General features: G+C 43.0%; 1 protein-coding gene across 1 annotated transcript; it reads right to left on the reverse strand.

Moving 5' to 3' along the window:
• Positions 1 to 3,916: 3,916 nt before the first annotated feature.
• On the reverse strand, positions 3,917 to 5,488 carry LOC125551665 (polyamine-modulated factor 1-binding protein). The gene is made up of 2 exons (XM_048714942.2): positions 5,294 to 5,488; positions 3,917 to 4,324 (listed from the first exon to the last, which is right to left on the reverse strand). Exons 1-2 carry the CDS (start codon positions 5,406 to 5,408, stop codon positions 4,122 to 4,124), a joined length of 318 nt encoding a protein of 105 aa, XP_048570899.1. The 5' UTR covers positions 5,409 to 5,488; the 3' UTR covers positions 3,917 to 4,121.
• Between the last annotated feature and the right edge of the window lie 7,682 nt (positions 5,489 to 13,170).

Consider the following 13,170-nt stretch of genomic DNA (forward strand, 5'->3'; position numbering starts at 1 on the left):
CATTTGGAGTTGTGCAGAATAGGTAGCCTGACATAGCTTTTTCAGGCCCAGAATTCCAGCTGCCGGTATTCTCCCTCTTTGTGTGAACCTTGCATATTATGAGAGAAAAGGCATTAGAATTACTCCAAAAAGCATTATTATGCATAAAAACATTATAAATAACAGTAGGTAAACATGATGCAAAATGGACGTATCATAATCCTACATGAGACCGTTCATGAGATGCACCGAAAAAAACATGAGTGGAGTAGTTTTAAAGATTGACTTTGAAAAGGCTTATGACAAGGTCAAATGGTCATTCCTTCAACTGGCCCTGAGAATGAAAGGATTCTCCGATAAATGGCGCGAGTGGATCCAAAATTTTGTCACTGGAGGTAGTGTGGTCATCAAGGTCAATAATGATGTAGGCCATTACTTTCAGACAAAAAAAGGACTACGCCAGGGTGACTCCATGTCTCCAATGTTATTTAACATTGTTGCTGACATGTTGGCTATTCTGATTGATCGTGCCAAGCAGGACAGTCAGATTGCAGGAGTAGTGCACACCTTGTAGATGGTGGCCTTTCTATTGTGCAATATGTCGATGATACAATTCTTTTTATGGAACATGACCTGGTCAAGGCTCGAAACCTGAAACTATTGCTTTCAGCGTTTGAGCAAATGTCGGGCCTTAAAATTAATTTCCATAAAAGTGAACTGCACTGCTTTGGAGAAGTTAGTGAGGCGGCAACCGATTACGCTGACCTGTTTGGGTGTGCGCAAGGCCAATTCCCAATTAAATATTTGGGAATACCGATTCATTATCGGCGTCTCACAAATGCTGAATGGAAACATGTAGAGGAGCGCTTAGAGAAATGGTTGAGCAGTTGGAAAGGCAAGTTGCTCTCTGTTGGAGGACGACTAGTCTTGATCAATTTTGTCCTCACAAATATGGTTCTCTATATGCTTTATTTTTTCCAAATCCCAAAAGGGGTCTTGCAAAGGCTGGATTATTTTATATCCAAATTCTTTTGGCAAGGAGATAGTGAAAAGAAAAGGTACATGCTGGTCAAATGGAGCGTGGTTTGTAGGCTAAAAGACCAAGGTGGCCTTGGCATTCATGACCTACAGGTCAAGAATAATGCATTACTTATTAAATGGTTGTTCAAACTACTTACTGAGGATGGTGTTTGGCAAACCCTCCTGCGAAACAAGTATCTAGACAAAAAGGTTGTGTCTCGGGCCTATTGGAAACCTGGTGACCCACACTTTTGGGCTGATCTAATGGCGGTAAAGAAGCATCTTTTCCATTTTGGATCATTTGGGATAAATGGCGGGTCGGAGATTCGTTTCTAGGAGGATAACTGGCTAGGCAATGCCAGCCTCCGAGAACAATATACTGCTTTGTACAACATTGTTCGTAGTAAGAATGATACTCTCGCATAGGTCCTCGGCTCATCTCCGCCGAATATTTCTTTCAGGCAGGATTTGATCGGCCCCCGTCTTATGTCATGGCAAAATCTATTGTCCAGATTGGATTCGATTAACCTAACACAAGGACTGGATGTGTTCCGCTGGAACCTCACTACATCTGGGTCCTTCACGGTCGACTCTATGTACCATGTGCTCACGCATTCAGAGGTCCCAGTGGATAATAACAAGAAAATTTGGAAGTCGAAGATTCCACTAAAAGTTAAAATCTTCATGTGGTATCTCCGGAGGGGAGTTGTGCTAACCAAAGACAACCTTGCACGTTGCAATTGGCAGGGAAGTAAGAAGTGTAGCTTTTGTACTCACGATGAGACAATCAAACACCTCTTTTTCCAGTGCAAACTTGTGCGTTCTATATGGTCAATTATCCAAATAGCGTCCAATTTATATCCGCCCACAAGTGTTGCCAATATTTTTGGTCATTGGTTGGACGATATTTCAAATAGGGTCAAGACGTTATTGAGGGTGGGAGCGTATGCCTTATTGTGGTCCCTTTGGCTATGCTGAAATAATTTGGTTTTTAATAACATAAACTCTTCTGCTTTGCAGGTTATTTTCTGTTGTACGCATTCGCTTCGTATGTGGTCTATGCTACAACGAACGGAGTACCAACCGCTGTTCAAGGTGGTGTGTATGCGGTTGGAGCGGGTGGCCAAGGAGGTTTTTACCCAACATGGGTGGCAGCATAATCTCCGGATCGGCCCACCACCTTCTTCGACATAAGCAGAGTGTTGGTCCTATATGACTCTACTGTTGCCGATATGTCGGTTTCTCGTTTATTTTTAATTTTTTTGTCAGACTCTTGGTGTTTGGCTGTGTGCATCTTGGTTATGCAGAGGCCGGGTGTTACTCATCATGCTTTGTATCTGCTTGATGCTACATTTTGAGTTAATAAAAGTGCCCTTTATCGAAAAAGAAAAGTCTCCTATGAGAGAGGCAGTGGAAATGATCTGATGGTTCCTCCATGGTCCAAAGCTTAGATATGGAAATAGTGCTATCTTTGGTAAATGACTGCAGTTGTGGCCAGATCAACACTGCAGGCAATCCATGCCAAGTGTCATGCCATAATTCGATAGAGTTTCCCTTTTCTAGGGAGCAACCAACATTTTCTTTGTATAGAAGCAGTAGCTTGAGACAATCCCTCCACCAAAAAGAACAAAGTGATAGTTGATCAGTTCGCTGTCTATTGGAGTAGTAAGCTTCCCAAACCAGATTTACCCATGGTATATCATGGTGATTAAAGAATTTATGAAGCATTTTGAACAGCAAACTATTGTTCTGAAGTTGTAAATTGATAATACCCAGCTCACCCTGCTCCTTTGGCCTGCATTAGATCCCATGCAGCTAGAGGTGGATTTTTCTTTTCCAATTCTTTTCCTCTCCAAAAGCATGTCTTCTGTATCTGTCCATTTGAGTAATGATACCTTTATACGTACAACAGGAGACAGCTCATAAGAAAAGTGGGCAAGGAGGACAAGACAACATTAACCATGAGTAATCTGCCATCATAGCTTAGGTATTCTAAACAGACACTTGGACTTTTTTGGATGCTCTCAACAATATATATGAAATGCTCCAATCTAGGTTTTGTGGTGCTAAGTGGTACCCCTAAGTAAGTAAAAGGAAAAGTTCCAACTGAGCAGCCAAGAATTAAAGATAACGTATGGGCATCCTCCTCATTCACATTTATTGGGATCAGATTTGATTTTTGATAATTAACCTTCAGCCCATATGCTAGAGAAAACTAATCAATGAGGTTTTTGAGCTGTGATAGTTGTTCTGAGTAAGCTGGCAAGACTATCAAGGTGTCATCAGCATACTGCACCATGGGGAAATCAGGGCAGGAGTTGAACTTGATGGGTGGATGAATGCAATCCCTGTTCATAGCATTGTTCAAGATTGTCTGGAAATATTACTCCTAAGCATGGATGTTTGGATCGGAATGACACACCAGCCATGGCAAGTGGATATGCTAGGCTATTTGGATAGGAGAGTGTCCATGAGGGAGATGTAAAAAACCAGTCCAATCTTTCTAGCAATGGGTTGGATTGCATGTTGCTCCAGGTGAAATTCTTACCCTTCAAGAGTATGTCCACTAAGCCAAGCTCACTAATAATTAAACTAAATTGTAGCATATCATTTATATATCCACCTGGTTTGTTTCTGTCCTAGAAAAGCCTCTGGGCAAGTTAAAATCCCCAACAATTAGCCCGTCAACAGCCTCTGGAACAGGTACACCATTTAACCAAGACAGAAACTCGGGTTTTTTGTCATCTTGACAGGGAGCATAAATGTTTGTAAGGGTCCAACAGCTACCACATTTGACTGACTGCAGAACCACAAACACAACATATTCATTTTGAAAAACATTGTCTCCTTTAAAGTGTGCAGAACACCAAACTGTGAGTATACCACCAGACCTTCCAATGGATGGCAAAAAAGCAAAGGAATCAAACCTTGCAGGACAGAATTTTCTGATAAAAGGGAGGTCAATATCCTCTTTTTTTGTTTCTTGGAAGCATAATACAGTACAACCACTTTCATTGATCTTATTATTATGAATATGCAACCATTTGTCAGGGGAGTTTAAGCCTCTGATATTTTCAGTTCAGTACTTTCCAAGCTTGAGTGGCCAGCAGGTGGTGCAGGCTTCAGATGCCACCGCTCAGGATGTTGAGCGCCGCGAGGGCCACCTTCTGGAACCTTTCCTTCTCCTCCTCGAGCACCCTGTACTTGTCAGCCACGCCCTCCTTGGCCTGCTCGATCTCCACCTCGATCTCGTCACTGCACTGCTCGATCTCGCCCGTCATCTTCAGCATGCTCTGGAGGCTGTCCTGGACCTGCTGCGACAAGTCTGTGGGGAAGAATGCATGGGACGTGTTAGAAATTCATAGCATCAGTAACATCCCTGACACGTGCTACATGTCAAGAATTTTAGTGTTGGGTTGCAAACAATGAGCGAGCAGATATGATATCCATCACTGGATCATGTACGTAATGTGTGTGTGTGTTCTGGAATCTATCAACCGAACAAGTTAGATATGCACATCGCACATCAAATAGAGTTGATCTGTACAGAAGGTTCACTACCCTTTTTTTGAAATATGATGCTGCTAACTGAAATCTACAAGATAAATACAGTAGTAAAAGTGCCAAAATTGGAATGAGGAAACGAGAAAACTAGAGAAGGAAAAATGAATTGGGACCAAATTGCAACTCTCAGCATGCCGTTAGAAGTTCCAGTATTTGCTTGCAAACAATAGGCGAGCAGATGTACGCTCATCTATGCCTCTCTGAATGATGGTAATGATGCGTATGTGTTCTGGAATCTAGCAAACAACCTATACATATGAAGTAGAGGCGATTCATACGGGCGATGTCTCACTCCAATTTCGCGAATCTGAAACTGCTGATCCGAATTGCCTTAATAAATAAGAGAAATGACTCGGATGAAATAATCAAACCAAACTGATCTGGATATATCGAATCGGAATGGGGAAACAAAATAATGGATTAGCACCAAGTTTCAATTCTAAACAGGCGGTGCCGATGGCTCCCATCGATTCAAACAATGCGAGGCACAGGGTTTCATCCCCTTTCCCCAAATCAAACTACTCCCCGTAATCTAAAAGAGCTGGATGTCCTGCGCTCCCAATGTAGTGCCGAATCGCCTCGATTCGATCGCAAACTGGTATGGAAAACCTAAGGAACCACACGCCCTGAGCACGAAATCATGCGACTGCGACGACCAAACCTGGAGAGCGAGGCGAGCGACCAAGCGCCACAACAAAGACGGGAGGGCTAGGGTTTTAGGGGCGCGTACCGTAGAGGAGCGCGGAGAGTTTGGACTCGCCGCCTTCCTCCGTTGCCGCGTCGGCGAATTCCTCCACCCTGCCCGACCGCGCCGTCGCGCGTGATCCCGACGGCGAGTGACACATCTCTCTCTCTCTCCGTGTGTGCGAGCTCGAATTGGGAAGTGTATGCCAAAAAAGGGGAAATGGGAAAGTGACAACCTATCGCAGCCGTTGGTACTTTTACATAACAGAAATCCCACGCAAGTAATCGTGGGCCTTCTCGAGACTTGTAAGTAAATTATTAACACTTTTTGTGCATGGTAGATGATTAACACTTGACAAATATATCCCGTCAAAAAAAAACACTTGACAAATATATATGATTTCACTTTTTTCATGCACATTGGACATTTTACGTGTACATCAGAAATATTTTGTTATACAAGTTTAATATTTTTCAAATACATGAATAACATCTATTTAGAAATATGTTTTGTTGTCTACTTTTCTCAAACATGTTTTATTTTTTAAAAAATACATCAGTAAAAGATTACTATATTTGTTTGAAAAAAAATTAAGTACCTGATTAACATTTTTTTCAAAACATCGGGAACATTTTTTATACTTGTTTGACACTTTTTAAATACTTGATTATTTTTTTCAAATGTGCAATGAATACTTTTATAAAATGAAAGGAAAAGGGTGAATTATAATAAAAAAGAAACGAAGATAGAAAAAGGAACGAAGATAGAAACAAAAAAGTAAAAATAGAAAAGCAAATCAGAAGAAAGCGAAAAAAATGCAAGTTGCTGGACAAGCCCACTCACAGCGCTTGAGGTGAGCGCTCCGTCTCGCAGCCATTAAACGGGACATAGACGCGCACAAGTGATTGCTGCGCTACTGGGGGGTGGCCGATATAGAGCTTCGCTAGTTCTTGGGTGTCGCGTGCAAGTCGGAAGCTCTCACAGTTTTTGGGAAATGAATTCGGTTTAACCCGGTTCTCTCCGAAATGCTTTCGGTTTCCAAAAACACTTCTAATTTTCTCTTGAATCAATTTTTATTATTTTTGGAACTTTTCCAGTGATATTTTCTCAAACTCCTAACTCCAATATAACTCAACAGAAGCGTGTGACTCTGTAGGTTTGGTGAATATAAACTTGAACAAAAACAGTTTTCATTCAATAATCAATAGTGGAACTGTGGACATCAATATTGACCCATATACTCACACGAATGATATTCGAGTGAACTTTTGGTAACCATATGCTATTTCTTTGGCTTTGCGATACTTTACAATACCCAAGGTGAGATGTGTTAGGATCCCAGTGAGTCCAACTTGTGCTCACTATACCAGTCTCCCCGTTATCAGTTTGGTTCTTTTTTCTCGTTATCGTGTTCTGGCATCCCCGTGATAAATTTACGTTGTGTCTGGCCAGACAATGATGGATGTCATCACACTAAGAGGGCTCTAATAATATCTCCTCATCGTCGGAGGAGCAAATTCCAGTCTTGAGCTATCTAGTCCCTTGGCATACGTTTTCGGTGAACCTATAAGTTTTCATTATGATCACCCTGTTACAGATAAAGTTGGAACAACTCCAAAGTGCATCGTCCAGTATGAAGTGACTTGGTACTGTCATGGTCTAAGGAATTTTGCATAAGTTAACATCCTGTGTTATGTACTATAGACTTGCGACAAAATCATCTCTAAGTATAACACATAACTTGGGTCATCACACAAGTGTTCTTTTAACATCACGCCCTCAATGTTGTCGACACCATCGCTACACTTAACTCATGCCGATGATCAGGAAAACAAAACCATCATGAAATGCTTGAGCTATTCTTAGAGGCGAGACTATGATTTTTTTTACTGTTTATTATTCTACACGTGTATATGAGTTTTCCTCCAAGCCTCTTTTCTATCACTGACTCAAGAGCCATATCAGTTATAACATAAAACATAAACATTAATCATAAACTTGGAAATAAATAATACAATTATTATTGCCTCTAGGGCACATTTTCAACAGTCTCCATTCACACTAGAGTCAATAATCTATCTTACATAATTTCTCTACATGATGTCGGATAATGTGATGCTTGCGTTAAATATGTCTAGACTTCTGATGGGACCTTAGCTCCTTTTCCTGAGCCCACGACACCACTATTATCACAATAGAGCTCCATTGGGTTCAATGCGCTTGGAACCGCACCTACTTCTTCAAGGAACTTCTTGATCCAAATAACCTCCTTTGAAGCCTTTGAAGCTGTGATATATTCTGCCTCCATCGTAGAATCTACAACAGTGTTATGCCTAACACTTTTCCAACACACTACACCACTGTTGAGAGTAAAAACATAGCCAGGTTGAGATTTGTAGTCATCTATAACCAATCATGAAGTTGGCATCGGTGTAACCGCTTACAACAAGTTCTTCATCACCTCCATAGACAAGGAGCATATCTGTTGTCCTTCTAAGGTATTTTCTAATATTTTTAACTACTGCTAAGTGAGCCAATCCAGAATCACTTTGGTACATGCTGCTAACACTTAGCACATAAAAAATGTCTAGTCTTGTACATAGCATGACATACGTGACAAAACCAATTGCCGAGGCATATGGAACATCACTCATCTGCACTCGTTCTTCAGTTGTCCATGGACACTAATTTGTACTAAGTGATGTACCATGTGACATAGGGGGTAAGCCCTTCTTGGCATTATCCATTTTAAACCTCTTTTAAAACCTTGTCAATGTACGTGCTCTAGCTAATCGCTATTAGGCATATTGATCCATCTCAATAGATTTCAATGCCTAATATATATGCCGCTTCGCGTAAGTCTTTCATTGAAAAAGCACTTTTCAATGACTCTTTAGTTGTTCCTTGGGATCGACAAAACCTTCAGATTGTATCATGTATACATCCTCTTCAAGGTTTCCATTTAGGAAAGTTGTTTTGACGTCCAACTGTTATATCTCGTAACTGAAATATGCAGCATTTGCCATCAAAATCTACACAAACTTAAGCATTGCTACTGGCGACAATGCCTCGTCGTAATCAACTCCTTGAATTTATCAGAACCCCATCACGACAAGCCTAGCTTTATAGATATTAGGGTTACCATCCGTAACTATCTTTCTTTTGAAAATCCATTTGCATTTAATATGTTTCATTCCCTCTGGAGGCTCTACCAAGCTCCACACTTGGTTTTCGTACATGAACTCCGTTTTAGATTTCATGGCTTTAAGTCATTCCTTTGAGCTGCTCGGCGCCATCGCTTCTTTGTAGTGCACATGTTCATCTTCTTCTAAAATGAGTATTTCGTTATGAAACCGTTGAGGTGGTTCACTAACCCTACCTGACCTATGTGTTTCAGTCACAGACTTAACTAGAGTTTCTACACTTAACTGGAGTTTCTACATCAGATGTAGCAACTCCTAGTTTGGAATTACCTGCGATTCTTTAGCCCCACTAACTTTAGCTGAAGATTCATCGACCTCATCAAGTTATATTGTCCTCCCACTCACTTCTTTAGTGAGAAACTCTTTCTCGAGAAAGACTCTATTTTTCGTGACAAACACTTTTATCGGATGGGTGGTATAAAGATTACCTAGTTGTTTACCCAGGATAACCTAGAAAGTAACATTTGTTTGATCCGAGATCAAGTTTTTTTGGTTGTAAACATTTTAGGTATGCATCACAACCCCAGATTTTGAGATGTGACAAACTGGGTTTCTTCCCGTGCCATAACTCATATGGTGTCGTATCACAGACTTGGATGGTGCTCTTTTTATTGTGTATGTTGTTGCTTCTAGTGTGTATCCCCAAAAGATAAAGGCGGATTGGTAAGAGACATCATAGACCTCACCAGGTCTAACAAGGTTCGGTTATGCCTCTCAGACACTCCGTTTCTTTGTGGATTTCCAGGATGTGTAAGTTGTGAAACAATTCCACGATCACTTAGATGTTGACTGAACTTTTGACAGAGATATTGACCTCCATGATTAGATTGTGGAAACTTTATCTTTTGGTCACGGTTATGTTCAACTTTGTTCTGAAACTCCTTGAACTTTTCAAAGGCATATCTACTCAAATCACAAGTGAAAGTTACGAAGTATAAATATCCACAGTGCGTTGTGCTCATCAGACCACATACAACACCATGTATTATTTTCAATAATTCACTCATCTGTTCAAGATGACTTGTGCACGAGGTCTTGGTCATTTTCCCTAGGCCCATTAAAGATACGGTCCAAAAGACCATGGGAAATGGGTCACACTCCGAGCCCGTCATTGTTACGCCCCAAGGCATCAAAGGCCAGGAGATTCCTCACCAACGGTCTAAGTGCTTACGGTCGGATCATACACCCCATGATGGGCGAGTACCAACAGTCGGTCATCACCAGGACCGGGGCATTCGGCTGTCCTACAATGGTTGCATCTTAGGATACCATGATCTTGGTGGGGAACGTAGTAATTTAAAAAATTTCCTATGCACACGCAAGATCATGGTGATGTATAGCAACGAGAGGGGAGAGTGTGTCCACGTACCCTCGTAGACCGAAAGCGGAAGCGTTAGCACAACACGGTTGATGTAGTCGTACGTCTTCACGATCCAACCGATCAAGTACCGAACGCACGGCACCTCCGAGTTCAGCACACGTTCAGCCCGATGACGTCCCTCGAACTCCGATCTAGCCGAGTGTTGAGGGAGAGTTTCATCAGCACGACGGCGTGGTGACGATGATGATGTTCTACCGACGCAGGGCTTCGCCTAAGCACCGCTACAGTGTTATCAAGGTGGAATATGGTGGAGGGGGGCACCGCACACGGCTAAAAAGATCAACAGATCAATTGTTGTGTCTCTAGGGTGCCCCTGCCCCCGTATATAAAGGAGCAAGGGGGGAGGTGCGGCCGGCCAGGAGGGGCGCGCCAGGAGGAGTCCTACTCCCACCGGGAGTAGGACTCCCTCCCTTTTCCTTGTTGGATTGGGAGAAGAGGGGGAAAGAGATTGAGGAGAAGAAGGAAAGGGGGGGCGCCGCCCCCTCTCCTTGTCCTATTCGGACTAGGGGGGAGGGGTGTTGGGGATCGTAGCAGAAATTTAAAATTTTCTACGCATCACCAAGATCAATCTATGGAGTAATCTAGCAACGAGGGGAAGGAGAGTGCATCTACATACCCTTGTAGATCGCTAAGCGGAAGCGTTCAAGTGAACGGGGTTGATGGAGTCGTACTCGTCGTGATCCAAATCACCGATGATCCTAGCGCCGAACAGACGGCACCTCCGCGTTCAACACACATACGGAACGGAGACGTCTCCCACGCCTTGATCCAGCAAGGAGGAAGGAGAGGTTGAGGAAGAGAGTCCAACAGCAGCACGATAGCGTGGTGGTGATGGAGTGGCAGTTCTCCGGCAGGGCTTCGCCAAGCTCATGCGGAGGAGGAGAGGTATTGGAGGGGAGGGGCTGCACCAGGTTTAAGGGTGTGGTCGCCCTCCCACCCCTCCACTATTTATAGGTGGGGAGAGAGGGGTCCGGCCCCCTTTCGATCCCATCTAGGGTTGGGGGCGGCGGCCAAGGGGGGGAGGAGTGCCTCCCAAGTCAAGTGGAGGCCCTCCCCCTTAGGGTTTCCCCTCTCCCATGCGCATGGGCCTTGGGGGGGCTGGTGCCCTTGGCCCATTAAGGTTAGGGCGCCCCCCTACAGCCCATGCTACTGTATTGGACGTGGTGGAACATTTTCCGGACCTCCGGACCCCTCCGGAATCCTCCGGAACATTCCGGAAGCTTCCCGGTACAATACCGGAAAAAACCAAACTTTTCCCGGAACCCGAACAACAACTTTCCATATATAAATCTTTATCTCCGGACCATTTCGGAACTCCTCGTGACGTCTGGGATCTCATCCGGGACTCCGAACAACATTCGGTAATCACATACAAGTCTTCATAATAACCCTAGCGTCATCGAACCTTAAGTGTGTAGACCCTACGGGTTCGGGAACCATGCAGACATGACCGAGACAACTCTCCGGCCAATAACCAACAGTGGGATATGGATACCCATGTTGGCTCCCACATGTTCCACGATGATCTCATCGGATGAACCACGATGTCGAGGATTCAATCAATCCCGTATTCAATTCCCTTTGTCCAGTGGTATTGTACTTGCCCGAGATTCGATCGTTGGTATCACGATACCTTGTTCAATCTCGTTACCAGCAAGTCTCTTTACTCGTTACTTAACACATCATCCCGTGATCAACTCCTTGGTCACATTGTGCACATTATGACGATGTCCTACCGAGTGGGCCCAGAGATACCTCTCCGTTACACGGAGTGACAAATCCCAGTCTCGATTCATGCCAACCCAACAGACGCTTTCGGAGATACCTGTAGTGAACCCTTATAGCCACCCAGTTACGTTGTGACGTTTGGCACACCCAAAGCACTCCTACGGTATCCGGAAGTTGCATAATCTCATGGTCTAAGGAAATGATACTTGACATTAGAAAAGCTTTAGCAAACGAACTACACGATCTTGTGCTAGGCTTATGATTGGGTCTTGTCCATCACATCATTCTCCTAATGATGTGATCCCGTTATCAACGACATCCAATGTCCATGGTCAGGAAACTGTAACCATCTATTGATCAACGAGCTAGTCAACTAGAGGCTTATTAGGGACATGGTGTTGTCTATGTATCCACACATGTATCTGAGTTTCCTATCAATACAATTCTAGCATGGATAATAAACGATTATCATGAACAAGGAAATATAATAATAACCAATTTATTATTGCCTCTAGGGCATATTTCCAACAGTCTCCCACTTGCACTAGAGTCAATAATCTAGTTCACATCGCCTTGTGATTAACACTCACAGGTCACATCGCCATGTGACCAACATCCAAAGAGTTTACTAGATTCACTAATCTAGTTCACATCACTATGTGATTAATACTCAATGAGTTCTGGGTTTGATCATGTTATGCTTGTGAGAGAGGTTGTAGTCAACGGGTCTTGCCATATTCAGATCCCTATGCATTTCGCAAAACTTTATGTCATATCATAGATGCTGCTACCACGTTCCACTTGGAGCTATTCCAAATTGTTGCTCCATTATACGTATCCGGTATCTCTACTCAGAGCTATCCGGATAGGTGTTAATCTTGCATCGACGTAACTCTTTACGTCGAACTCTTTATCACCTACATAACCGAGAAACATTTCCTTATTCCGGTCCTAGATCACCTTTGTATCTGGTATCTCTACTCAGAGCTATCCGGATAGGTGTTAAGGACAATTTTGACCGCTATCTGGTGATCCAGTCCTAGATCACCTTTGTACCCTCTTGCCAGACATGTGTCAATGTACACATCAGGTGCGGTACTCAGCATGGTATACCATATAGAGCCTATGACAAAAGCATAGGCGACGACCTTCGTCCTTCCTCTTTCTTCTGCCGTGGTCAATCTTCGAGTCTTACTCAACTTCACACCTTACAACTCAGGTAAGAACCCCTTCTTTGACTGATCTATTTTGAACTCTTTCAAAAACATGTCAAGGTGTGCGTTCTTTGAAAGTATCATCAGGCGTTTTGATCTATCTCTATAGATCTTGATGCCCAATATGTAAGCAGCTTTATCCAGGTCTCCTTTGAAAATCACTCTTCAAACAACCGTTTATGCCTTCCAGAAATTCTACATCATTTCGAATCAACAATATGTCATCCACATATACTTATCAGAAATGTTGTAGTGCTCCCACTCACTTTCTTGTAAATACAAGTTTCTAGCAAACATTGTATAAACCTAAAAGCTTTGATCACTCCATCAAAACATATATTCTGATTCCGAGATGCTTGCTCTAGTCCATAGAAGGATTGCTGGAGCCAGCATACC

This window comes from Triticum urartu, chromosome 1A (genome assembly GCF_056163025.1).
Source record: "Triticum urartu cultivar PI428250 chromosome 1A, HENAU_Tu73, whole genome shotgun sequence".
In the NCBI taxonomy this organism is placed as follows: domain Eukaryota; kingdom Viridiplantae; phylum Streptophyta; class Magnoliopsida; order Poales; family Poaceae; genus Triticum; species Triticum urartu.

Coding starts and splice junctions, on each gene's coding strand:
- LOC125551665 (XM_048714942.2), bottom strand. CDS start 5,408: ATGTGTCACTCGCCGTCGGGATCACGCGCGACGGCGCGGTCGGGCAGG. Junction 4,325..5,293: donor ACTCTCCGCGCTCCTCTACG/GTACGCGCCCCT, acceptor TCTTCCCCACAG/ACTTGTCGCAGCAGGTCCAG.